This window comes from Chondrus crispus, genomic scaffold (assembly GCF_000350225.1).
Source record: "Chondrus crispus Stackhouse genomic scaffold, scaffold_12, whole genome shotgun sequence".
NCBI lineage: Eukaryota > Rhodophyta > Florideophyceae > Gigartinales > Gigartinaceae > Chondrus > Chondrus crispus.
This window is the reverse complement of record NW_005178992.1, coordinates 86,109-113,277: the sequence shown is the minus strand read 5'-3', so window position 1 is coordinate 113,277 and position 27,169 is coordinate 86,109. Positions and strand designations below refer to the sequence as shown.

General features: G+C 50.7%; 5 protein-coding genes; 2 read left to right on the top strand and 3 right to left on the bottom strand.

Moving 5' to 3' along the window:
* The first annotated feature begins 2,978 nt into the window (after positions 1–2,978).
* Positions 2,979–4,049, top strand: CHC_T00001934001 (hypothetical protein). Its single transcript, XM_005713090.1, has one exon. It carries the CDS (start codon positions 2,979–2,981, stop codon positions 4,047–4,049), a length of 1,071 nt encoding a protein of 356 aa, XP_005713147.1.
* A 677-nt stretch (positions 4,050–4,726) lies between these two features.
* CHC_T00001933001 (hypothetical protein) lies at positions 4,727–6,133 on the bottom strand. The gene has a single exon (XM_005713089.1). The coding sequence runs from the start codon at positions 6,131–6,133 to the stop codon at positions 4,727–4,729; it is 1,407 nt and encodes a 468-aa protein (XP_005713146.1).
* An 834-nt stretch (positions 6,134–6,967) lies between these two features.
* Positions 6,968–8,503, top strand: CHC_T00001932001 (hypothetical protein). XM_005713088.1 is given in 4 exon segments: positions 6,968–7,097; positions 7,323–7,726; positions 7,915–8,376; positions 8,377–8,503. 3 exon segments carry the CDS (start codon positions 6,968–6,970, stop codon positions 8,374–8,376), a joined length of 996 nt encoding a protein of 331 aa, XP_005713145.1. The 3' UTR covers positions 8,377–8,503.
* Positions 8,504–8,555: 52 nt separating this feature from the next.
* CHC_T00001931001 (hypothetical protein) lies at positions 8,556–11,226 on the bottom strand. XM_005713087.1 is given in 2 exon segments: positions 8,556–8,961; positions 8,962–11,226. 1 exon segment carries the CDS (start codon positions 11,224–11,226, stop codon positions 8,962–8,964), a length of 2,265 nt encoding a protein of 754 aa, XP_005713144.1. The 3' UTR covers positions 8,556–8,961.
* A 1,463-nt stretch (positions 11,227–12,689) lies between these two features.
* On the bottom strand, positions 12,690–12,929 carry CHC_T00001930001 (hypothetical protein). The gene has a single exon (XM_005713086.1). The coding sequence runs from the start codon at positions 12,927–12,929 to the stop codon at positions 12,690–12,692; it is 240 nt and encodes a 79-aa protein (XP_005713143.1).
* Between the last annotated feature and the right edge of the window lie 14,240 nt (positions 12,930–27,169).

The window sequence follows — 27,169 nt, the reverse complement described above, 5'->3', positions numbered from 1 at the left end:
GCCATAGAGTTCCACCCGTTTCCAATAAAATTTAGCTCGCGAAAACGATTTTCCACGGAGCGAAAGAAGTCGCCCCAAGACTTCACAGTTTTTCGTATATCCGCATCGCACCGGTTGTGAACTACGAATGTACTTAGTGCTTCTTGCTCTTGGTACTTTTTTGTGGCAAGTGCTGCAAGAAGACGGTCGCTCTCGAACTGGGTGTTCTGGTCAAAATCTTGGCTCCTGTCACCGAATTGTGAACGGTGCTGATGCTCCAGCTGTTTTGACTCGTAGTGGTACTGCAGGATGGCGTATTTCAACGTCTTGCAATGTGGGCAAGCGTTGTGGTCCGATTGATTGAATTCTACGCGGCACCTTCTTGCCTCAAGATACCAATTTATCATTCTTTGTAGAGTTGAGTCTGACATCTGCTCGTCGACTTCGACATCCTCGTTTAACATTCTCCTCAGCAGCTTTCGTAGCTTCTCTTTGGTGTTGATCTCAGGGGAGTATACTCGGCACACGTTCATACCATGGCCTCCAGCCGGATCCGCACGAAGAACCATGTCTAAATTATTTTCGACTTGTTCACGGACGTGGTCCGGGTACCTGTTCATTGGGTGCATCTTGTGGGTACGGTAGCCTTGCACTCCTCCCTCAATAAAGGACCTGTGCTCAATTTTGGGGTTGGAGCACATGGCTTGGAGAGCCATACGCACATCCGAAATGTGCCCTTTGGACACAGTATACAACGCAGAGAGAGCAGCGTCGCACACTTTTGTCGGGGCGTTGGACAGCGTGCAGAACATTGCATTAAGAAGGAATCTGTTCTCCTTTCGCCGCGGGTTGAGCTCCTTTGAGCATTTAGAAAATTCTCGGTACTCGCTCGTTAAGAACACAATATTCAGAGCGCTTAGAAAAGGCTCACTACACCCACAATCCCAGATTGGTAGCTCTTCGATTGGGGGATACCCTGCTCGATCTTCGACACGACGACGCTGACGTAACCGGGTACCTGCATCGTCAACGATGCAGGAAAGCTCTATCTCGGTCGCCTCCCCAGACTGTTTGCCTGTGCTCGGTACTTTCTTCCTCCCGTAAAGAAATTTTTTTGAGACGCCCAGCAAGCAGCAAATCGCTTCCGTGCAGAGCTTCTCCGAGGGACATTTCGTGCCACTCGGTGTGTCCTCCTTACCGTAGAGAAACGGTAGAACTCGCACGACGAAGTTTGCAAATTTTCGCAAACCTTTTTTTCGGTCTGTCGAGGCAACGTCCGCACTAAACCCACCTTCTCTCTCTTGTCTGGAAGGTGCGTAAAAGCCAATGTACGACCCACCAATACCGCATCGTCTCGTGTCAACAAGATCGGTAATAGGTGCGATAGACGAATGTAATCGTTCCGCAATTTCCTGAATTAGACGAATCTCTTCGAATAGCCGAATCTTTACAGGGTCGATTGCGATGGAGGCAAAACAAAAACGACTGCAGCAGTGCCATATGGATGTCGGAAACACGTCCTTATAAGCACGATAAGCGGCCTCCGCTCTTTTCTCTGTATTCAAAAGCTCCGCAGCGCCACGGTTAATGATACTAGCGGATGACAGCGTCAATTCTTTACTTCCTCCCCCTGTAGAAAAGACATCATGGTATGGTCCTCGCTGTGCCCACTCAACCAGAAACTTGCATATCGACCTTCCAGCATTGAGGTCGCTCTGCCAATCGATCTCCCTTCCACCAAACTGAGATTCTAAATCAGACGAGTTCAGCTCATTGAGGTACTCCCACGCTTCTTGTGGAACATTACGAGCAAGAGACATGCGGCGATCCCTTGACTGACTCATTTTTTTGGTGAAATAGCAGTAAAGTTTCTCGAACACTGTAGAGGTGGAGGTCGGAATTTGACGTTTTTGTGAGTTGCAAAGGCGAAAGGATTACAAGGCAGCAATAATCGTTTTCGGGACGAGTTGGAGGCGGTGGAAATGGATTTCAGCTGTGCTCGTCTTTTCGCGAGGAAAAGCGGGAGTTCAGGTCCAAGGTAGAAAAAGGCAGAGGTGTAGGGATAGTGAACAGGTGCGACCATAGCAAAGTCACCGATGGTGGATGTCAATAATGCAAGGCAACGAATTTGGAAGTCTGCGGTGACCTTATGCTGGCGAGTATCGGCAGACCTCAAGGCCAACAGTGATAAATGGCGGGGGTGTGGCGGGGGTGACCAATCGTGCCCACAGAAAGGCAGCGGGGTCGAGGATGAGAGTTATCGTCTCTGCAGCAAGGGGGAAAGCGGCGGGGATGGAGACGGCGGAATTGGTTAAGGACAACGGAGACGGGGTGGGTTGGGAGGCGGCGAGAGAGCGGGAGAGGTGCAGAGCGCGAACATAGAGAATTGTGTACCGATCGACGAGGCCTTCGATGCCCAGAGACAACTTCTAGTTTGAAGACGTTTAAAGAATTGAGCGGCAATCGATTTTGCAACTTTTGAACAATTTGGAAAGTGGCTTCTGCACTACTCAAAATGTTCCCCTTTTCCGAATATAGTTTCGCTTTGATATCCATCACTGTTCCAGTCGAATTACAGAGAACCAGGTATGTTCATCTGTTCCAACGTCGACCTGGAAGCGCACCAATGAAATTTGAAGGCTGAAATTGGAAAACAAATAAACTTTTATAGTGGACATGCAGCCAGAGATGTGGCAATCTCATGTTCCAGAGCCACTGTGCGACGATTCCAAGGCCAAAACGTCTCACCATCTGGGTCGCATTTGGATGTATTCTCCTGATCGCGACTCTGTCATTTCGATGTTCTGCGAAGATGTTGTTGCGGAGGGCAAATACACTAATGAAATGGTGTCCAAATTAGTTTTTGTAAATTTACGATTTATTCCGTTTGTTTTTGTCAAAAAAAGCTGGCCTCTATGGTGCAAATAGCTTATCGTCCAGTGTTTATTGGACAGTTGTCCTCATACAGTATGAGGTTACTTTTAACTTATTTTGTAGGCATGAGGTGTCCTTATTTCTATTCAGAGCGGAGAATAATGTTAGTGCAGGGTTCAGAACAATTAGTGCGGGACAACGGCGACTCCACTCAGCTCTGTCGCAATCCCCGTCGCAATCTCCATTGCCGACCTGTACAGTATAGCCATGCCCGTCTACAGCAAGGATCGAACAATTCTCTTTCAAGCCCCAACTTTGCCGCCCTCCCTTCCCTTCACCTTCCTCTATTCCAAGCCATGGCTGCATTTGTAGGTCCATCCTTTACGTCGCTGGTATCCGTCCCAACTCGTCGTCCCTGTACCGCTCGCTCGATTTGCGTCCCACGCCGTTCCCGCTTGGAAGCATCAACCAAGCCCGCCGAAATCCCTGGAGGTTCGCATCTGGAATCCCTGTCTCATGAGTCTGACTTGTCTCGTAGTCTTTCCAACTTGCGTTTTGGCTATGAAAGCGAGTCCATCTCTTCATCACCGCAATTGATCCCCCCTTGTAAGCTGCGTTACCGCTGCGCTCAGGGTCATATAGTTTGCGCGAAACGTGGCTCCCTTGCGTGTCGCTTCTGCCCAACGTGTTGCCACCAAATGGCAGACCCTTCTGTCTCCCACCGCGGTCGTCGCTTGTCTTTGTTTGAGGTGCAGGCGGTGGCGTTTTTGCGCGGCGGTACTCTAGTTTCTACTGAATACAAGGATGCGCGTACCCCGCTGGTGTGGAAGTGTGGCCAAGGTCACTTCTGGAAGGCCAGATTGACAAACATTAGGAATGGAGGTTCATGGTGCCCTGAATGTGCAAGGCTCAGCAAGAAATTGACTATGAAAGACATGCACCAGCTTGCTCGAGACAAGGATGGTGTGTGTTTGAGCACCGAGTACATTTCAGAATACGTCAAGATGAAATGGCGGTGTAAAGAAGGTCATGAATTTCTCCTAGAGCCTAACAACATGAGGCGGAAGCCCAACGGCGCAAGAAAGTCTTCTTGGTGTAAATTATGTCAAAAAAAGAAAGCCTCTCTTGAACGCAAAGAAAGGACAAGAGTTGAGGCTGAGAAACAAGCGAAGACCACAGTCGGTTCGCAACTATAGTAGCTGCGTGCGAGAGAACTGCTCTGAGTCTGGTCGAAAATGCAGCTCAGCTTCTCTGCGTGCATTCAGTATACGAGGTTTCGATATGGCAGTGCTGATGTGCTGCCACGGGAGGACCGCATCGATTGGCCAGTCTTCGTAGGCGTAATGCTCAAGAGGAGGGATTTCGCCTTTGAGTTCTTTGAAGGCTCGACGGAAGCTACCAAGAGAATCGCCGTATCCACTCACGAGTTCAAGAACACGTGACACTCGACGATCCCCTCGCGAAATGATTGATTGCACGATTGACCATTTATGGGATTCGGGACGGTAATCAATTCCAAGTTTGCCCAGAGACTTTCCCATTTGTTTCATTGCTTTGTCTGCCTTTTTGTCACATCCGAACCATTGGAATGGAGTGTGTGCTTTGGCGACAAAGGTAGAGCATCCAAACGTTAAGCGAAGCTTGGGTGCCGCTTTCTTCAAATTGCGGAGCATCGCAATTGTGTCGTCATGGTCATCCGGTGTTTCTCCTGGAATACCCGCCATTCCATACAGTTTCATACTGGAAAGTCCTCCAGCTTCTGCTCGAACAGCAGCCTTGACGATATCATCTGTTTCAAGCTTCTTGTTGATAATCTGAGGATAGGTTTGCGCAATGAGAAGGATTATCATCAGTTAGACATGAGAGTAGTCGACTATGGGATCACGGCACAGAGGGTGTGAAGGAAAGCGATATAGCCTTGACTCCCAGCAAAGCAGCTTACCTTGCGCAATCGTTCGGACCCCGACTCGACGGCGACGGTTATCGATTTAGAGCCCCTCGCGACAAGAGTTTGGGCGAGCGCCTCTGTTACAGTATTCGTCCTAACTGACGACAGTGATAAGCGCATTCCGTCGTACTTCGACTCACGCAGAAGAGATAGTAGTTGATCGAACTGCGGATGCTGAGTAACACTGGCTCCTAGGATCCCGATCCTGTTTGTTGCTGTCAGAGCGCGGTCAACTGCAGGAATTAGTGAATCTTGTACCGGAGCTGCTCGAAAGGGTAGTGTTACATATGACGCTAGACAAAATGCACACATCTCTGGACAACTTCTGACTGCTTCAACCATAAATATATTCTCCCAGGCGCAACGCGGAGTTACAACTGTGGAAGTTGCTAAGCTCTTTCCTCTATATGTTGCCTTTTGTAATGATTCCGGGATCTGTACATCCGAAGTGCTTTGTTTCGCACATATTGACTTTAGCGGTCCAGTTGCCGATTCATATTGAACCTCGTACAAGGATGGTGCATAGACTCCAGGTACTTGAGCGAGCATTTCAAGTTTTTTCGTTCTTGAAAGTCCTTTACATTCCCGAAATGCCTCTACAAACTCAGGAATAGTATTTTCACCATCGCCCAACAAGATGATATCGAAAAACTCTGCAAAGGGTTCGGGATTCGCAGTAAGGACAGGACCGCCTCCAAACACAATTGGATCTGTCTCTGAGCGCTGAACTGCCCGTCGAGGAATGCCAACAAATTCGAGTTGGGCAAAAATGCCGACATAGTCCAACTCCCAAGACAAAGAAAATCCGACTAAATCCGCTTGATAAGGAAGCGGTTCCATGGCATCCGTGAACAGCCGCGTAACATGAGCGCGTTTCAGACCGGAAAGCATCGCCCAAACGATTTGGTATCCCAGCGAACAAATTCCAACTGCATATGTGTTTGGATAGGCATAAACAATACTGACAGCTTCATCTGCCTCCCTTCCAACCAGCGCAACGGAGCGGTCGAAGAAGAGGGTCTCATCTCTTTGCCACTCTTGCATATTCGAGCGACGCATTCCATGCGGCACAGATGTGGCGGCTGAACATTTGGGACTAAGGCCCCTTCGCTTCGTGCTGTGCTCCCTTTTCAAAGACGTTTCCTGCTGTCTGCCAACAAATGTACCCAGGCATGGCGCCAACATGTGACTGACGAAGGCTGACATGAAAGGGGTTCGTTCTTTGTACGCTTTGAGCTTTCGCGCAATTACTAAAACTGGAAATCTTGTCGACTTGAGCTTCAGTTGGTTGCAATCGCGCCAGCTTGTTAGGCATGGGAGTGGGCTTTCCATAGCGCATTATTGTGGCCACTTATTGGAGTGGATCTTGAGATCAAGACGTCTGGGCAATTTTCAGAGCTATCAAAAAAAACATAAATTTTGGGATGTGGCCGAATCCTTCGGTTTATTCACATTCTTCACTATTTTATCTCTGCTCTCGCGTTCTGAAGCCAGTCCGCAATTACGGAAAAAGGTGCCGAAGCTACTAATAAAAAGATCATTTGTGTTTTACGGTATGACGGCTCCATTGCGAAGGGAAACCAAGAGACTTCCCTGCACTGACCTCATTTAATATGAATGTTCCTACGTGAATACGAGTTTGAATGAGTAGCCACTAAATATAATGATGGTGACTTAGTCATGCTTGCAACGGCAGAATTCGTTCCGCTGCATCGCTGAAGACTAGCCTGCGTGTTCTAATTGTGAAGATACATGAGACCATTTGCAGACTGACTAAAACGCGCGCGGGGGGGGGGGGGGGGGGGGGGGGGTGGGTTGATCCAGTTGTTTTCTGCTCAAAGAAATGAGTTGAGCGTGTTTCGTATCACGGATGAAGGGCCCTGCGATGCACGACTGAGCTCGTATTTATCTTATGTTGATAGTTCTACTACTGTATATCAGGTTTTGCTCGACATTTTCTACATGTTTCATGCTGAAACTCAATGGGGAAGATTGGTCTGAGAGAGCCGCAGGAACGAATAGACGTTGGCCAAGACCGAATTTGTCGTGTGCTTGCATAGGAGGCTTTGCATCATGCTATGTGCCAACCTTCCGAAGGCGTTTCTGCTATTTTCATGCAAATCGATTGGCTAGCAAGATATACTCACCAGAACAAATGAGGAAGCCATGGCTGTGAGAGGCCTTGGCCAAGGGAGGCGCTACAGTGGGTGGCTAACGTGCACCACTGACAACGGTTTGTCCTGGGAAAACCCAATATATGCCAATTGCTGGATGACAGCTGGCTGCAACCCTCTCTGTAATACAAGAACTGTAATGAAATAAGGGAGACTCGGGAAACATGTGATATACCGTAAATCCCCGGCGCGCAAACACCCGTGATTCCTTCTTTTGCTCTGCAATTGTTCTCCATACCTCACATTTCTTTCCGTGCTCCCCACAATCTCCCCCTGTCATTCCATAAGAGGTTTCTGCCCTTAACATTCCGTCTCCGTGCAATCACCTGTGCGCAGCATCTTCGTAGGCCACTGTCTGCTTACCACCAAACCCATTGACACATTCAAACTCCGGCCCATGAAAACCGCAATGACGGCCCATCCCCCCATATCCGATCAAATGGCTTCTGTCCATGCCTCCCCACCGCCTGGGAGCGCACCGTTCGCCGAAGATGGCAGCGTCTCTGGTACTGGGAGCTCGCATTCTTCTGCACTCGTGAGCGATGTCCCTGACTCATCTGACCCGCCTTCTTCCTCTGGCAAGCGGCAACATCACCCAGATGACATTCCAACGCAGCCGACCAAGAAGGCCCGCTTGTCCAATGAACAACGCGAAGCAACAATTGCCGCTGCAGTCAGTGTCATTCTCGACTGTCTTGACGATGAGCCCCTTCGTCAGGGTCTCAGAAAAACTCCAGCACGATATGCAAAGGTATTTTCATCCCTTGTTACTTTTTGCAAAAGCCTTCGCTCTCGCACAACACCGCACGTCACCCGGTATTCATCCAACGTCTCGTCACATATTTTTCTGCGCCGTTATCTTGGCTTTTCTCGTTCTAACGGCCTCTGGTGTATGCATCCCGTGCTATCGTTTGGATTCTGTCGCATTGTCATTCGAAGGCACTCCTCTCGTTGACACAAGGGTACAAGAAGTCCGTTGAAGAAGTCCTTGGCGATGCAGAATTCGATGAAAATCACTCTGAAGTCGTTCTGATCCGGGATATAGATGTTTTTTCTCTCTGCGAACACCACCTTCTGCCGTTCCACGGCAAGCTCCATGTAGCCTACATCCCCAGTGGCTCTGTCATTGGTTTGAGCAAAATCGCGCGGATCGCTGACCTCTTCGCGAGACGTCTGCAAGTGCAAGAGCGTCTAACTAGCCAAATAGCAGACGCAGTAGAAAGAGCAACAAAGGCCGCTGGTGTCATGGTCTATGTCACTTGTTCACACATGTGCATGGCTATGCGTGGTGTGCAGAAGGTCGGAGCTCAAACCACTACTACAGCAGTTCGCGGGCGATACAAACAGGAGGCAGATCTAAGAAGGGAGTTTTTGGATATCGTTGGGCAACAGTCGCGCTGACATCATTTTTGAAGCCCCAGCCTCACTTTGAGAACTCAGACGGACAATACCGGAAGGGCTGCTAACTTCACCTCTTTCCGTCAGTCTCGTAAAATTCAGGGGCATGAACCCGCAGCGATTAAGCGTAGTATATTTAAAGAAACCAATCCGTAAGCGAGTGACACTTCCACATTATCGTGTGAGCTGCAGGATTCGGACCCGACTCAACTAGCCCATATCCTAATATCTTTATTCAAGGTATATAAAAAACTCATGGCATGTGCCCTTCTAGAGGCAATCCTTAAACCTTCTTCTCAGCACTGAAAAGCCTTGCTCACCTTCACACTTCTCTCGCAGCTTCGCTCCATCTCCTTTGCGACAGACTGGAAAAGCTAGGTAACCGTTACTCTGGTCCAGCTCAGCCCTTTCGCCAGTCGCCAATAATATGCACTGCAGACATCTCTGTTCTACCAGAACAGCCTCGTTGCAACAAGAAATGAACAAGAGATGATGCCATCCAAGAGCCTATGTGCACGCGTCTCGCTTGAACCATTGGACCGTAGTACAGGGGATCTATGCTCCATCTGAAGTCGAAATCAAAATATTTCATACGTCCTCGTATCTGACGAGATCAAAGGAGGGGCCATTTGACGGGGCATCAAGATCATTGTAGGCTCGACGAGAGCCTCTAGCTCGCGGATCAGCCGGACGACCATCCGCGTGCCCACCGCGGTAATAGTCTCCAACCCCTCGCCTCGGTCCACCTCTTCGTCCTCGCAGACCACCGCGGTTCCCTTCTCGCCGTGGAGGAGGTCGGTGATGCACGCCCATATTACTATCATGAGGACTTCGCCCGGGTGGCATGATTCCACCGGGGGGCATTCCCGGTCGCCCCATACTGGCAGTTTGCATGCCACGACCAGCAAAAGCCATTACATTTGCGTACCCTGGAGTACCAGCGTACCCACCGGTGAAGCCGGCTGCTGTTGGCATCATTAGCGGAAACTGCATCCCTACCATGTATGGATTGTACATACCCACGTTCATCGCGGTTCCTGTCTGTGCATACCCATTTCCCATCGCCGCGTTCCGGTTAATGGTGGTTCCCTGCTTTCCCGTCATGTGCTTCTCCTGCTCCTGACCGCCGGTCTTACCTTCATGATATATTTTGACAACTTCATCCTTGCTGGCGTCATTCTCAAAGTTAGCTCTGTAGGTCTCCATAAGCGCTTTATCCGCCACTTGCTTAACTTTGTCAGCATGCCTAGTTCGTATGTGCTTCTCGACAAATTCAGGTCCCTTGAACAGTTTGTGCGGTGGGAGGTTGCATCTATATCGCCCTTCGGCCTCATGTTTTGTATTTGCTTTAAACCATTTTTGAAGAGCGGCTTCTTTTGCGGCTTCCCCATTGTCACTGTTGCTCCTTGGCCGATCATAATCACGTTCAAGAACCCATCGCGCCCGTTCGTCAACTCTTCTGAGTAAACGGTTATCGGCTTCCGACATGTGGCGTCCCCGGTCAGCCCTCGGTCGCAATTCTTGTGGTGGCATGCTCGTCGGATCTTCCAGAAACTCGTTCCCAGAGTAGTAGCAAAAATAATGCACTTCGCGCAAGTAAGTGATAATGTGATCCAGTCGCTGGCCATCATCCTCGAGGTTCGTCAATACTTCATCAGTGAGCGGATTTAAACTGGGGTCCATTTTCCGGTCAGCGTCCAAGCATCTCATCATTTTCGCGGACTGTGCGACGTCATACTTCATCCGTTCTGGAGTACCGAACGCGGCCGGAAGAACACGGCCCTGAGAGAACTTCTTCTTCCGCTCTAAGTTAAGCATGCAGTCGATGACGTAAGTACTGTTAGAATCTTCTGCCGTAGTCGTCTGCGTGTCCCCTTCGGATCTCGCTTCTCCGTCTGCAGTCCGATTCTTGTCCTTTCTAGAGACTACTTTCACACCCTTTACGGCGGTAATGGCTTTCGCGGCAGTCTCCTCTGAGTCATACACGGCCCAGCCGAACCGTTCCAGTGAGCGCAGCGGGTTGATATCACCGAGCTTTAAACGACGAAGGTTAAGGCTTAATGTTCCATCCTCACCATGCTTAAGAACTGCCGTGAGATCGTCGCGACAGAGATTAGTGGGAATTGAGCGCATGAATATAGTGTCCTTTTGATGCTCACGCCTCAATGGCAAGAAGAGCACATGTTCTTGGCTTGACTGACCTGGTAGGAGCCCTGTCCCTCCCCCTTCTTCGCCTGTTGGCGCAGAGTCAAGAATCGGATCTTCTTTCTTTTCGGTGACAAGGCCTCCTCTTTCTTCTTCATCTGAAACGGTCTCTTTGACAACTTTGTTTTCGTCCTTTTTGACTGTCGACTGTTCTGACGCTGCCTCCTTCACGTCTTGAGTTTTTTGTTTCTGGTCAGGTTCAGTGCCTTCCACTTGCACTTTCCTTTCTTTCTTGATGTCATGTTCGTCTTCGACAAACTTACTTACGGCGTTTCCTTCCTCTTTCACGGGCTGATTGTCTTCTTTTGGTGTCTGGGATTCAAGAGCATGACCATCGCTTTTCTTCCTATAGTTTGAACCTTCCGGAAAAGCGGAAAGTTCTGGAGCACATACCTGACTCCCACCTCTTTCCCAGAGATCTCTATAGACTTTCGCTCGCTCTTGGACCTCTTCGCGAATCCGTACTATTCTCTTTGACACATATTCAGGATCGTATCTTTCCCTAAACCACTCTTCATCCTTATGCTGTTCGAAGAACTCATTGGGCTTGCGAACAGCGAAGCTTTTGACGTACTCATCATATGCCTCCTGGGCGGCATGGGACGAAATATTATCAGGTTGTTTGAGTAGAAAGTCCTTGAAAGACATTGGCTGATCGGACCGCTCCTTCTCAGGTCCATTTGTGGAATGGCCACCTGGAACTCCATGATTACCAGCAGAACTAGCACCAGTCGCGCTACTCTCTGGGGCCGAAGCACCAAAGTTCTTTCGTGGTGGGGGGGGCAGCCTATCATAAGGGGTCTGCGCAGTCCGAGGCTGAGCGTGCGGCCCCGGGTATTGAGAAGTATATGGAGCTTGGATCTGCGGGTGCTGCTGTGGCAGCGGGGGCCTATGCTGGGGATTTATGACAGCGACCTGAGGGAAGGGACCTTGACGTTGTTGAAACGCGAGTGCTTGTTGATTCGGCGGATGTATAGGGGGATTGTGGGGAAGCATTCCCGGGTGTCGCTGAGAATTATATGCAACAGACGGGCCCATATTAGCATTGGGAGTTGTTACACCCTGGGGGGCTGGTCTGTTGTACGGAGGTTGCGGGGGGTTTGGGTAGCCATTGTCGTTAGGATTATTGGGAAAAGGGCGCATTCTTTTGCTATCTCGCTCGTAAATCTGGTGGCGGCCGTCCACCTTTTCCCAGTCTCTATTCCTGACGACACCGAGACCATACGGCTGTGGAGGTGCAGTGGGCTGCGGCGGGACTCCTTGCGGCACTCCTTGGGGAGCATTTTGGAAATGCTGAGGCGGATAAGGAGGGTGCATCACCGACACGTTAGGATTCGGGTGATGAGGTGGAGGTCCTTGGATAGGTGCTCTAGGGGGATTGATAGGCGGGTACGCATTCGGCGGAGCTCCATTGAACGCACTGTTCGATGAGGACGCGCATAGCCATTTGTGTTTGTGTGTCGACATTAGCAAAGACACGGGAGAGAAGGCAGTGCGCAAAGAATTGCAATTGTGACAACCGATAGAAAACGCGGTAGATGGTCGAAGTCGAGTATTACGGGATTATATGTCAATTGTCGGCAGTTTGGAGATCGCGAGGGACAGAACAGATGTATAGGTGTGAATATGTATGCGAGTCGACAAGCAGTTCCGTGCCCACGTTAGTTTTAGGGTGGCGTAGAGCGTTTTAGAGCCAGATACATCGTTAGAAAGATATGAGGACGTATGTGCAGGATGCGTTAGAGTGGATTGGACGGGTTTGGATGTGAAAAGAACAAGAAAGAAAGTGCATGTCAAAGAAGAAGGGTAAGCCGTGTCGATATGGGGTGTCCAGAAGCAATAAAAAGACGAGGTAAACGATACGCAGATGTGAAGGATCGCAAAGAAAAAAGTTGTATGCAAGTATTAGAGACGGCAATACAAGCGTACTAGAGGATAAATACGCGGACGCTTCAAAGGCCAGAGCGGTTTAGAAAGAAGACAAAGTGTTATATCGTACCCGAACATACGCGGCATCGGGGCCTGATGAGGGTTACGCGACATGAGTACAAAGCATTAGCGTAAACCGACAAGGTGATAACAATCCAAAGCACTTGGGTGGGGAGGCGTAACTAGAGGTGGACGTGCTTGAAATAGTGGCGAGGTACGAGAGCGGCAAGGGAAGCGGGCAGATTGGTGCAGTTCGGCAGACTAAGTTCTGAGAAGGGGGGGAAGCAGAGGGGTTGCGACCGGCGCGCTTTCAGGAGGACGGGAGGAGGGTGATGGTGGATGGTGTGCACGTGCCTGCCGTTCTGTGTACGTGGGGGCTGGTCGGCGTGTGTTGCGGATGGAGGGGCTTTCGGCAGGGACATTTCGTTGATGAAAGGCCGACAGATTTATAGAGATTTACAGGTATTTAGGGGGTGAGTGTCCCTCCAGCAACGGACTCTAGTGATTTAGGGTTACTGACTCCACGCTGTCTGATACTGCTGTGCCAAATCTACATACATTTTCAATTTTTCGCTACTTTCTGCCTGGCCTTAGCCGTTGTCTTGTTGGTTGGACCGAAAGGGTGTTCAAACCAGCTGGAACCACTCCCCGTGACGAGTTGTCATCGGACCGCCCATAAACTGGCCTCTATTGGACCCAGAGGCGCAGTTCGAACTCATACTTTACTCGTAGGCTTCCACAGTGCTACATTTTACTTACATGCTCGCAAGACGCCAGCTATTGTACCGTGAAGCCGTATGCAATTCTGGCCCCATGTCAAGGTGAAATTATGACCGTCAACGCATTCGGCCGCATCTTTGCATGTAAGTTACTGTAATGTGAAAAATCTTCACACAGAGCCGCGAATCGCAGATTCGGAACGTAAGATATTCTTCTGCGTAAAGCACAGTACCCACCCATGGGTACAGAACTGTACAGTACACTTCTATGATTATGCGCAGCACGACAAGCCGTCGGCTCCGATACACGTACAATGTTTCTGTACCAACTGCTACAGTACGGTACAATACCGTAGCAGTTGGTACAGAAACATTTTTCTGCTCAAGTCCTACAAGACAGGGGCCCATCCCCATTAGTAGGGCACCATGTGGGAGCCACGAAACCGGCACTATTCGAAGATGGCATTAATCTGAGGTGCAGACTAAAAGTAGCCGTTACAGACACAAAAAAAATCAACCGGTAGAGATGCTCTGAGGGCTATAATTTTGAAGCGCACTATATGTACACTGCCAGAAATTTAAATACGGCACCCACCCCCTTTTTGTGAATTGCTCTGCGAGTAGAAGGGCACCACAGTCGGTGGGTGACCTGGGGAAATTTTATCCGCAATAGGAGAGTTATGATAAATTTAACAATGCCAGGCGGTCCCAGCCCTCCTCAAAATACTTCTATTATATCCCCTTAATGCCGCTGTCGCCGGTACACTTTGTGACATCCCACTATGATAATTTTGAATTCGGATATCTCACGACCCCTCACTCCAACGGACATGCCTCTCACGTCCCTTCATTCAAACACTTTTATTCAAATGCAACGATTATCAAATGCAACCTCAGTGCTCATCACAACATATCACGTCCTCTTGTGCACGACATATTCTAACACAACTTGCCAACACATCATCAGTATAAAGCACACGTCCACACAGCTGCAACAGAAAAAGACGACAAAGAAGATACGCACGATACCACGTAAATCATTGTTTCGCTACTGTTCACTTCCTTCGCCCGCTCCCTACTCTGATCCCACAAAGATACAGTAACCTGATTGCCCCCCTGATCCCAAATCAGCTTACTCTTAGTTATGGGCCCAGCCCACGGTTCCAACGTTCCGACCCTGCCAAAGTTCTCCTGGGATATAAAGGCGGTCCCATGGACGGACGGCCGAGGTGACCAACAACACTACTCTGAAGCCGTCAAACTTTGGGCTGCGTTTCATGACAAGCTCAATGACCATAATTCGCACAAAATCCCGAAAGAACTACGAGGCATCTGCCTCAAGTCACAGCTCTATGGACGTGCAGCTGATCTTTGCACTGGAATTGATGACAACGTGATACAATCTGACCTATGGGCAGAAGCTATCGTGAAAGCCGTGTATCAACGAGATGCTCTATCAGTTGTCAGTGAAGTGTGTGGGATAGCTCCTCTCCGCCCTGGGTTGGGTGAGAGGCGGAGGTTTTAGCGAGGGAGCACACGGCGCGGACGCGACGCGCTAATTGAACCGATCGGACGAGCTCGCCAAAAGGGAGTGGCTCACTGGCCGGATACGCGCAGTCGCCCTGTGGTGCGTGAATGGGAGCGACCGGTAACGGGTTAGAAACCAGCGCGCGCGACAGACAACCGAAAGCGGACGTACGTAGGCGCAAAAGGGACGGGGGCGAGCTTGCCCCAGTTTACTGGTGGGGACGGGTGTCAGGTCTTAACCCCTCAGAGGGACGCCTCGGACACCTGTCCCAGTATACAGTATCTGCCGCCTAGTGCGTACCAGGTACTGTACGCCATTAAAAAACTAGCGCCTCAATTCCTAATTACCGCGCGGACGCTGCAGCTACGCGTGTGTACTACTGTACACACGCGCTGCTTACAGACTACCGCACGGATGCCACGTGTGCTAGCGTACACGTAATACTAGCAGACTACCGCTTGGCCGACACGTGCACTACTGTACACGTACGCCAGATTACGACCGCTCGGCACGCGCGCGCTCCCTACACGTGGGCACACCCGCCCACGTGTCCACCGTGCACGGCCGCACTGTTAATAATATCCCCGCGCGCGCGTCCGTCGTTATACTACGAAGTGTTTCGAAACTTCAATGATCTACTGTCCACTAAACGCAGCTCAAGCGAGTCCATACGAAACTTTGAATCAAGGTTTGCGGCACAAGTGGCAAAGTTTAATGCTATTGGAAAAAGCGCAAAGCTACCTGAATCGCTGACGGCTCTCATGTTGATTGCGAATGCTTCAATTGATAACACGCAACGAGTATCCGTCTTAGCTGCTGCCTCACCTATTGGCACGGATCTAAACAGCCAATCCACAAATGACGAATTCATGAAAGCAGTATCATATCAGTCTGTCTCGTCTGTTCTGAGACAATGCGATGGACCACATGATACAACCGTCAGCCAATCGAACCTCATTATATCCAACGCAGCTACAACTGAACACTTTCGTGGGAGAAGTAGCAATCCGCGAGGCCGTCGTAAGCTCTCACCTCTACAGCTCCTTGATTTGAAATCACGCTCACAGTGCCGCACCTGCAAGAAGTACGGACACTGGTCTGGAGATCATAATCCTGACGGTAGACTCAAGCCGCAGACCAGAAGCACAGATACCCCTGCTTCATCTACTTTATCACGAGATGGTGCTGGATTCAACCCCAGATCAGAAAACAACACAGTCACTTTCCACATGGCAAATATCCCCACCATAGATGTAACCAACCCCGTCCAAAAAAAGACGTTGGGCCACTTGTCGACGACGGAGCGCCATACACTGCGATCGGGTTGACGGAGCTACACATTCTCAAGCAACAGATCCTCTCAAGTTTCACCAGCACGCTTGACAATATACCGTCATCCTTGAACGGTCGCTGCTTTCGGCAGTATGGTTGCGGAAATCGTGCTAGCGCAAAACGCAGAATTCTCGGATCCGTTCTGCTCACGGCATTGTCTGATGATGGCAGTCTGATCCGGATTCGTCACCTGGTCTTAGAAGGGTCCTCACAGTGGGTGATAGGACGAAATGTCACCAGCAAGTCCAATATCATGCATGTTGGCACCAATGCAATCGTCTTTGCCGGAAAAGGCCCCTCTACCGAATCCATCTCCATGGTTGATCATGATTTGAATAGCTACATCCCCTATGCGACCTTCTCACGTGCTGTACCGGAGAAGTACCATTCTGCTTCCCTGAACGCTCTCTGTGCTTCATCAGCTCACAGTACAGATACTCGTCCATGGAATGAAGTCAAAAGAATCATCGATAAAGTTCACAAACACATTTGTGGACATGCCTCCTTCTCAGACATTCGAACGCTACTAGAACGAAATGAAATGTGGAGCAAAGAAGTTGAAAATATCTATCCCGTACAGTTGAAACTTGCCATGGATGCAGAGCCACTTCATTTCCAAAACCCTCTCGAAAGGTATCGCTGACATCCCTTCACCACAATTTCAATGATATTGTATGCATTGACCACTTTCATTTGGAAGGCCTACGAATTTTTCACATAATGGACGCCTGGTCCCGATACTCTGCTTGGTATGTGGTAAATGATGCCACAATCAAGTCATCTATTGAAGGATTCGAAGCGGCCTGGACTAATCAGTTCTGGTATCCCAGCTATGTACATGGTGACAATGCATTCAATAAGACCGAGTTTGCTGAATATCTCAGGCTGAACCACCTCAAGTTCCGACCCGTGCCACCGAGACGTCACAGCAAGAATCTGTTAGAGTCAAAACACAGCATTATCAGAAGTATATTCCTCCGACTGAAGGCGTCATCTGAACCACCGATGCCACCAGAACTAATGGCCTATCGTGCCATTCGCATTTCAAATGATCTTTACGGATCTGATGTACTGTCCGCCTTTGAACTAGCAAAAGGCTTTACAAAGCCATGCGATGATAAGAATGGCATTAATGTCATCTCAAAAGACTTAATCGATGCTCATGACACGATCAAAGCAAAACGCAAACTCAACCTGATACTCCGACCAAATTCCCTAACTGAACCTCAAGTAGGAGTAGGAGATCTGGTTGAGATTTATGTCAAACGACACCACGAAAAACGAGGCAAATGGTCATCGCCGCGTGTTGTGCTATCATATGATCCCTCCTCCTGCACAATTACAGTACCAGGGGCACATGGGAAGACGATATCATCTGCAATCGAAGACACACGTTTCGCGATTCAAGACGACCCTTTTGCCATTCAAATTCAACAAAGCATAGATCAACTCGATATGGATTTGGAAAACGTCATTGACTGCACAGCTGTAAATCGTAATACTGATGATTGCGATTATGACGAGACAGCCTTCCATCACGAGTATTCGACAAGCGACTGTGAACCGGAACTGCCGAAAGCAGGAGACTGTGTCGATGTATTCTGGCCTCTTGACAATTCCTATTACTCTGGCACTGTTCGATCGATCGACGAGGACGGTAGGCACAATATAGAATACGACGACGGTGATGATGAGATATTGGATATGAAAGATGAAACATGGAGATTCTCCACAAGCAATACGACATCCAGTACAGTCTCTGCCCAAAGCTCACAGTTGAGCAGTATTGAACCCGTCGTGCTGCAGGAGATGCTAAATCATTTTGGTAACAAATCTTTCATGCGTCACCAAGCACAAGGCTTTCCGCAATTTGCCCTGGTGAATGCATACAACGCCGAAGAAACAAGCTTCAAAAAGACTGTGGAACCAGTGCATGTATCTAAAATTCCTCCTGATGCAAACTTCATATCAATGTAGTGCAATGCGCCTGTCGGGCAGAGACCGCGGTCCGATGGTCCAGCAAAAACGACAACAGCAACAAGAAGAACTGCCGGCGGCACAGCGCTACGGAGTGTCCGACTCTCTCTTCTCCGTTTAAACGAGCTTGCGACTCGTAGTAGCTCGGATCCCTGATGGGGGGGGCACAGAGAAATAGCCCGGCCCGGGATCGGTGTGGTAGAGACTTGCGAAGAGATCTGCTCGACGAGTGTGGAGTGGGGCGCGTACGTAGGTACCCCGGTTCTACTGGGTTGTAAGGCCAATGCTCGTTGAGCTTCTTCGACACCTTGTAACGCGACAAGGCCTTCGACGGGGGCGTCGCAACGCAGCCGGACGGGATGAAATGAAAGTAGCAGCGCTACGTCAACCGTGCCGCCCGATGGCTCGAAACACCTACACCGGTTCGGTCGCAACCGACACCGATGGTACCACCACTGGCTCTTAATACGACGGAGCCTTTCAAGGGAGACGTCCTTGCAACGGTCTCCGTCGGAAAATGGGTCACAGTAGCAGCGCTACGTCAACTGTGTCGCCCGATGGCTCGAAACACCTACACCGGTTCGGTCGCAACCGAGGCCGATGGCACCAACACAAGATAAGGGAAAAATAGGTAGAATTAGAGATACAAAAGGATAGGGAAATAAAGGAAAGAGAAAAGGGAACCCCGAGCGATAGAGGATGCCGTAGGCTTAGGTAAAAGGGAGCGTCTTGATAGAGACGGACTTCGACCAAGGCGACATTCAACTACGGCAACTCAGGTTACCTTTACTGACTTGGTGGTCAGAGGGCTAAGGTATATATCGCCCCGCCGGAGCCAGTACAGTAGCTCGCGGCGCTAGATCCTAGATCTAATCTAGTGTCAGCAAAATTAATGCCAACTAATTAACTAAATAAAATAAAATAATTAAAAATTAAAACTGTGCAATTATTCACACGTGTGTCCTCCAAACCAGGACTACTTTTCATATCCAAATGTTTTCCTTTCTTTTCACCCCCCTTTCCATGTGCGTTTTGCACTACATATCCCCCTTCTGAGCGCTCTCGCGCAGCGGCTTCACTCCCTTGCTTCCCAACTTCTTCCTTTTTCTCCCGACCATCGGTCGCCGCTCGCGTGAGAGTAAGACGATCTCCATGTTTCCTTCATCGGATCCCACTGTCGGACATACCGTCCGCGGTCGCCGCGGTGTGGGCTTCTCACACACGCCTTCCATTCCTAGCGACCTTCCTTCCATACCCCGACTTCCCCCGAACACCAACGTTCCTGAACCGGTCTTTCATCCCGGTCTCCATCCTTCATCAGCCCCTTGTCGATACCCCTCACTAGCCGAGCTCCAAGGTAAATCCATGCGCGACTATCCCTTACTGTACGCGGCCACTCCTTGGTTTTCCGCCATCGACGTGCGCGACGTCACTAACATCGGGCGCGACTTTGCCGACGGTGCGGGGATGCTGCCAGGTCACGTTCCCCTTCAAGCCATTTCCTCCTACGATTGGCGTGCCCGTGTCGCCATTCCCCCTTCTATCCCGCGTCGTTCCTCTCGTCGTGGCCGACAGGGCCTATCCCTGCGGTTCGTGGAAGCCGTTCTCGACCGCCTCGACCTATCTCTATCCGATGCCCTCATCCCTCCGTCCTTCGGATGTGACACGTGGAAGTTTGGCACGGAGGGGGAGCGTGATTACCTTGACAACCTCCTCAGCTGGACACGGGGTGACCACGTGCTCGAGGCGGACCGCTTGTGGCATAACCAACTGACGGTGGTGACTAACGATGCCCTGTCATACACGCGCGCAATCCTCCCTCTCAATTTCCGATATACGAAACGCGGGAACATCCCCTTCTTCCAGCATACGGTCCGATTCGAGCGTAAGATGAGATCGGACATGGGATATTTCCTAGCTTACCAAATGGTTGAGGCGGGGGAAATTGCTCGGTCACACTATCCCAACCGGTACCAGCAACTCCCCTCGTGGTGGGGACAATTTGAGGTCTGCCAAGGGTTTTGGGCAGAGCTCGGTCCCATCCTTACCTACTTTGGAAGCCATCTCACTGATCCTCGTCACGGGTTGTAGGTTGTCTTTTTGACGGAGTGGTGCGTGAAGGTAGCCGCCACCTTGCTCTGGGAGGCGTACGATTGTTGGCGGCTTTGGTATCTTCCTCCGAAGCTCGTCGAGCTCATGTGCCTTTTGGACTATACTGTGCCCTTGGGCGGAGCAGACACCGACTTCGAACTGCACTCCTTACTCGAAAAAATCAAGCAGACGACTGGGATGTTTTCCCCCCTATCAACTCCACCCGATCCTTTGCGAGACGACGCCCGTCCTTTTCTCCCAGACGAAGTCACAGTGCGGCGGGTGACTTTGTCTGGTTCAACCCTTGGACATCCGCCTTGTGTTCTCCCTCCAAAGCGCGCGCGCGCCTCAGTCGCCAATTCGGCAACCAAGTTCCAACCCCTGACGTAGCTCCCATACGAGCCGTAGATCCCTGCGCAGACGACGTTTGCCCCAACCGTCTGCTCCAGATTCCCCTCTCCCTGCAGCCCCTGCTGCTGCTCCTCCTGCTGTCGATATCCCCTCGGCAGGGCATACCGAAACTCTGTCGGTTAGGGAAGCATTGTCTTCCCCACCGTCCCCATCAATTCCCAAAAAGAGCGACGGAGCCATTGACATCTACTGCACATTGCTCCGCGCTCATGGCATCGAAGGTGAAGCTCTCCAAGGGGCTTCCCTCGATGATCTGCGAGTCCTTGCTCGACTCGTTACCTCACTCCCGAAGGAAAAATCCTTGGGTGTGCCGCCCCACTGACCTGCCGCTTAGAGCGACTTCCCCGTGATCCGTTCTCGGATTATTACCCCCTTTGGGAGCGACGTCCGATTATCGACGTCATCCGGTAGCTTTTAGCCAATAAAATGAATCACCTGCGTACCCCCCTGGTCTCAGATTACCTCCTCTTTTGTGACCTCCTCTTGCATTCGGCCGGGGCGTGGCGGCCCCAGATAACTTTTTTTTCTAGTCGTTTTCTCCCCTTTTGTATTACTCGTCCCCAGTACAACACCAATGTTCGCAACCTCAGTTGCTCCTTGGTCCGTTTGGATCCCTCATCGTAGAACTACTGGCTCTCCTTGAGTCTCGGAAGCAATCCGCTTATTTGGACAATTTCGCCTCACGTGGTCTGTCCGCATGCGCTTGTAATTTAGAAGTGGAAAATCCGCGGTTTGTCAAAGCCGTAAAAACGGAGCTCTGCACGTGGTCGACGGAAAAAACCATCGTTGACTCGTAACTTGGCGAATCTCGCGGCGTCTCTCCTGACGGGAGCGTCATGGAAGGGAAACCTCTTTGGTAGTTGCGCCTGACTCTCGTCGAGAGGCGGGGCCGTTTCTCCGATGACGAGGAAGTAAACCTGGTGTTTGACTTCCTGCATAACTCCGCTTACATCCTCCAAAAATTGACGTTTCTGTCGAACGTCACAAGACGCCTTCGTCGCCCGTGTCGGGTTCGCGTTCCCGTATTGTATTAAAAAGCAACGTCCCCTACAGATCCTCTTTTCAGAGCGACTACCAGCTCGAAATGTTCTTCAATGGCCTGAGATGGGTGTATGAGGTCACTCACATTGCGATTGAAATATTTTTTTCTTTGAACACGGTACAGCACTGTCCCGTGGACGACGTCCATAGATGGCGCGACTACCGGGTGCGTCGCTCTAGCGCAGTTCGGTCGTCCGAGATCGTGGCTCGGTGTCGTTGCTCCGCGTAGCCTCTCCTTTGCAGTGAACAAGTGATGCCAAAAATTAACTGTGGGTCATCGCCTTCGACGTACTCGACCCCTCTGGTCAAGCACATTCAGCAGAACCGTCGACACGGTTGAGTCCTACTTTAGAGTCTCTACGATATAGGCCGACAGCCTCACTTCGACCTCTTCCTGGAATGACACACAGACCTCGTGGAATTTTTTTCTCTTGTGCTTCCCTCTCCACCTTGCGTGTTGATACGGAGTATCGAAAACGCCGTGGGCGTGTCACTGAGTCCTTCGGGTGTTGCGATCTAAATTCGTTCCGTTCATCACAGCTGATCGTGCTTTGGACGACAGTCCGGCGACCCTTTTGTCGCGTTGTTCAGGGAATCAACCACACGCTACATAGTACTGTACGAAGTACACGCGATCTGGCTTCGCCGTAGTTGTCCCATTCGTCGGTTCCGTGACCCATCGTTCTATCTTGTGCCAGCATCCTTGCTTGTTAGATCCGAGGAACAGTCAGCAGCAGGTCTCACGAGTACCAATCGTCGCAGTATATATAGAGATATATATATATATAATTTTTCTTTCCGTTCTTGTTACGGTGGTCGGGTGGAGGCAGAGGGGGATCATAATAAGTTGTAACAAGGTCCTTCTCGCTATGGTGTCTTAGTGACACGGTCCGTCCATGGCCACTGTGGGTCCCCGTGAGTGCGTCTGCCTTTCCCTTTTTATCGTCCGCGCCAGGGCTCCGGGTTGACACAGCACAGGTGATACCCTCAATCCTTCGGGAGCTACTGCCTTGACGAGAACATCCGCGGTGACGTTCTTCTAGATCGCACAAATCTTCCCTTTCCACATCATTCCGTAGTGATGTCTTCGATCCCCTTGACGAGGGTCACTTATTTTTCTTTTGATTTCGTCGAGATCGGGCCTTCTTTTGGGATACAATCCCGTTGTCGGAGACCGATCCTTTTGGACGTAGTGAACGGAGAAGGAGTGTGTCAGGCCCTGAGTCCACCGTAGGCAAGGGACGTTGTCGGGTCCTTCTCTTTTTGAAGAAATAAAGCAAACGGGGGGTCCTCTTCCTTGTAGCGCGACGGTAGCTCACTTCTAGTCCTTACAGACTCGCTGACCGACGTCTCCAGTGCGGGGTCGTGCTCTTGACATCAAAAATTACAAAACGAAACGAAACAAAAACGAACAACAAAAAAACAAAGAACTAATGGTAAGATCTTATGATAGCCAACCTGTGAATAGATCGTCAGGTATCCTCGTGGTAGTGGGGCGAGGGGTCGCCGGCGGTAGCCGTTCCGCGGGGTCCTCGTTTCGCTTAGGCTGCGGGAGGATAACTTCCTGGGATGCGCGTGGCTGCGCTGTCGTCGTCCGTTTGACAATGGTCTATGTGGACGGGCTTGTTTGCTCGTCGGGCGTGTTCAAATGAGTTGGGAGCGAGTATGACGATGAACGTCATGACCGGGCAAGTGAGGCTTGGCCTCCGGACGACTTAGAGTATTGATGTCGTCGACCATGGCAAGCGGTAACAACTCTGCATGTACACTGCAGCGTGCAGTAAATTTTCCATAATTTCGATTATAATTTCGAAGGGCGACTACCGTGCGCCCCTCGATTCCCCTTTTCGATCCGGCCTCTCGTTCCTGACACACCCAATTTTTCTGATTAAATTACGTCCCACGAAGTCAACGTCACTTCACGTGCGCTCGGCGGCGTTGCAGGCGCGTGCCCCGTAGACGTGATGCCTCATCCGGACGTACAGTAGGACGTCTCGTGGCATAGAGTGGCGAACACCGCCAAGTTGGTCACCTGCGGGATTCTCTCGTTCTATTCAGTTCCCTTCTATTTTTCCCATGCCCACTTATTTGGGCTTCCTGCTTCCTTCTCCAACTTGCAAGTCTTCGCTTCGTTTGCTGCGGCAGGGATGTTCGCTTTCTCTGGAAGCACGTCACAACGGCATTTCTCGGGGCGCGTCCATCCTCGGGGAAGGCTTTTGTCGTTTGTACGAATTACCACCGAGTGTACTCAATGCCTCATCTGGGCCTGCAGTATCACTTCGATTTCTTGAAAACGCGTCGCGCGTCAGTCCCTTCCTATATGGGTGGCCCGGAGGGCTGACTGCCTTACTTCCCTAGATTCCACTTCCCCCATTTGCGGACCTCGCGGATCCGTTCCCTCTTCGAATTTCTGACCCTTCCGTTGTCTCCAACCTGCGGACTTTATTGACGATGGCTATCCCGATCGTGCGCGTGACACTTTTGCGGGCAAGGATAGTATTTTCCTTCGGAAATACGTGACGGCCGCACTGCGGGGTAATTGCTCAATGGGTTCCCACGTCGCGTCCTCGGGCGTATAAACGTACCATTCTACCTTGAGAATCAAATTACCATTTTCATAATCGTGGTCGACGACCCGGTCGATTACGTATTCCGTGTTCTCTGTTTCCTCTCCTTTCTCTAATCTGTTTCCTTCCCCCTTCTGAAGATCTTCCAACTCGTCCTTTTCTCTGGACTTTCCGAGCTCGCGTAGGTCTGGAGGTGTCTCTGCTGTCGGCGTTTGACCAACTAAATTATCCTGGTCCCCCGTCGTAGGCGCACGGGTGTGCGGACGTTCCTCGTCCTCCGTTGCCTCTCCTTCTTCGTTTAACTCCGGCTCTCCCAGGAACTGTAGCGCTTGACGTAGGTCGGTTATCGGCGCATGGTCCATTGGGCTTGGGGCTAATTCCACCCTGTCTCGCGATACGCGTTCCTCCTGATCGCCAATGGCAATGACTACCGTATGTTGATCCGATCTTTTGACCTGATAAGGCCCTGTAGCGACTTGTGCGAGCTTATGTTTCAGTTCGCTAGCCGTGCCCTGCTCCTTCCGGAGGAATACGTAGGACCCTGGTGGGATCTCAGATTGCGGCTTGCGAAGGCGTGCGTCGAAATTTCGCTTGTATTGGGCTTGTTCCTTTCGCAAACTCCTATCGGCGCTTGGCATTAGGCTCTCCAACCACGACTGCCATTTCAGGTAGTATGCTCGTGACGAGCTGAAGTTCTCCAAAGTTGGTTGCGCTTGTAACGCAATGTTTCTCGGCGCCCGAGCCAACACCAGCTCGAAGGGCGCAATGTTCGTAGTTCGATGAACTTGTGTGTTGTAGGCGAACGTCACAGCGTCGCTAAATAAGTCCCAGTCCTTGGGATGCTCTCCAACGTATTTTCGCAACGCAGAAGTCAGCGTGCGGTTAAATCTCTCAACTTGGCCGTTGGCTTGCGGGTGGTACGTAGTCATGAACACATTGCGTATGCCAAGAATTCGACAGACGTTCTGAAAGAACCGGGCCGTGAACCGTGTTCCATTGTCGGACAGCAGCTTGACCGGCGGTCCGTACACGAATACCCAATGGTAAACGAAGGCTTGTGCGATGTGCGCAGCTGATATCTTCTTCAACGGTACGGTTCGTACCAGTTTCGAGTATCGATTGCTGATCACGAGAATATACCGATTTCCTCGTTTAGTTGTAATTAGCTAGCCGAGTATGTCGATGGCGACAACTCCAGCGGAGATTTGGGCGTGAACAGCTTCATTTCCTTCGTGTTTCTTCTTAACTTCACCCTTTCCCGCGTGCATGCGGCGTAATTCTTCGCGACTGCGTAGCAGTCTAGGGCCATCGTAGGCCAATAAAAATATCCTCTCAAAGTCTTGTAAAGTTTCCTGCCTCCCGGGTGGCCTGCCAATTTTGCGTAGTGGCTCAACCCTAGGACGCCGTCTCTTAACGATTGTGGTATTACCACTCGTACAAACTCTGCCGCGGTACGGCATAGAGTTCCTTCGAGTTCCTCGCTCTCCGTGCTGAACGTTGTCACCTTTCCGGCGTCCATTTCTTCCTTGATGCAGTTGCAGAAGAGGTCCACGGCTTGCTCGCGAATGAGCTCCTCCGGAGTGACAGCTTGGAATTGATCGAGGCGATCAGGGACGGTCCCCCCCTCAAGAGCGAGGATGTCGTCTGCCGCGTCAATACTTTCCTCGTTCTCCACTGTACCCTCGGCCGGTTTGGCCATAAAGCAAGGGATTTCGTCGTCGATTTCGTCGACGGTTTTTCCTGCGGTTCGCAACCTTGACAAAGCGTCCGCCTGGCTGTTAGCCTTTCCCTTTTTGTACTTGATTTCAAAATCGAATTCCGAGAGGCGGAGCCTCCATCGGATTAATCTCTCGCTGGGGTCGGTTACGTTCATCAACCACCTCAAGGAGGCATGGTCGGTATGCACGACGAAGTGCTCGCCATATAGATATGGTCTTACGGTCTGTACGGCCCAAATTACCGCTAGACATTCTTTTTCTGATACAGAATAGTTTCTCTCGGCTGCGGCTAACGTTCTTGAAAAGAACCCGATGGGTTTGCGTTGCGCATCCGGGTGTGTCTGAAATAGTGCAGCGCCTATTTGGTAGTCGCTTGCATCGGTATCTACCGAGTAGGGTAGGTCCTTCTTCGGCAGCGCCAACACCGGCGGTGCCAAGATGGCGTCCTTGAGCTTATGAAAAGCTTTCTTGCACGGTTCGTCGAATCCTTCCAACTGGACCGGTTGTCCTTTCTTCAGTAGTTGGTTTAGAGGCCGCGCAATTTTCGCATAATGCGGAACGAACCTGCTGTAGACATTGCAGAGTCCCAGGAAGCTCCTGAGCTGTGTCTGTGTTCGCGGGTACCGCACTTGTTCCAACGCAGCGGTTCGCGCGACATCGACTTCTAGCGTACCTGGGCCGACGACTTGGCCCAGGTACTTGATCTTTTCCACGAAAAATTCGCACTTGCCAAGCTTGAGCTTGACACCTGCCTTTTCCAATACGGAAAATATTTCATCCACGTGCACGATGTGCTCCTCCCACGACTTGCTAAAAATGATGATGTCGTCTAGATACACCAAACAGCATTTCCACCGGAACGGAGAGAGCAGGATATCCATTGCTCTCTGAAACGTTGCTGGCGCGTTAGTTAGCCCGAAGGGCATTCTTGAGAAGCGATACAGACCTGAGTGACACGAAAATGCGGTCTTGTCGCGGTCGCACTCAGGGATAGGCATCTGCCAATATCCCGAAATCGCGTCCAACGCGGAGAAAACCTTCGTGTCCCCAAGCGAGTCCAGGCACTCATCCATGCGCGGTAAGGGGTACGTGTCCTTCACCGTTACTGCGTTCAGCCTGCGGTAGTCTACGCAAAAACGCATTGACCCATCCGGCTTTGGCACCAGCAACACGGGCGACGCCCATTCTGACTGCGCTGGTTCTATCACTCCTGCCTCCAACATCTTCTGCACCTCTGCATCTTCTACTTCGCGGGCTTTAGGCCTGGCCCGATACGGG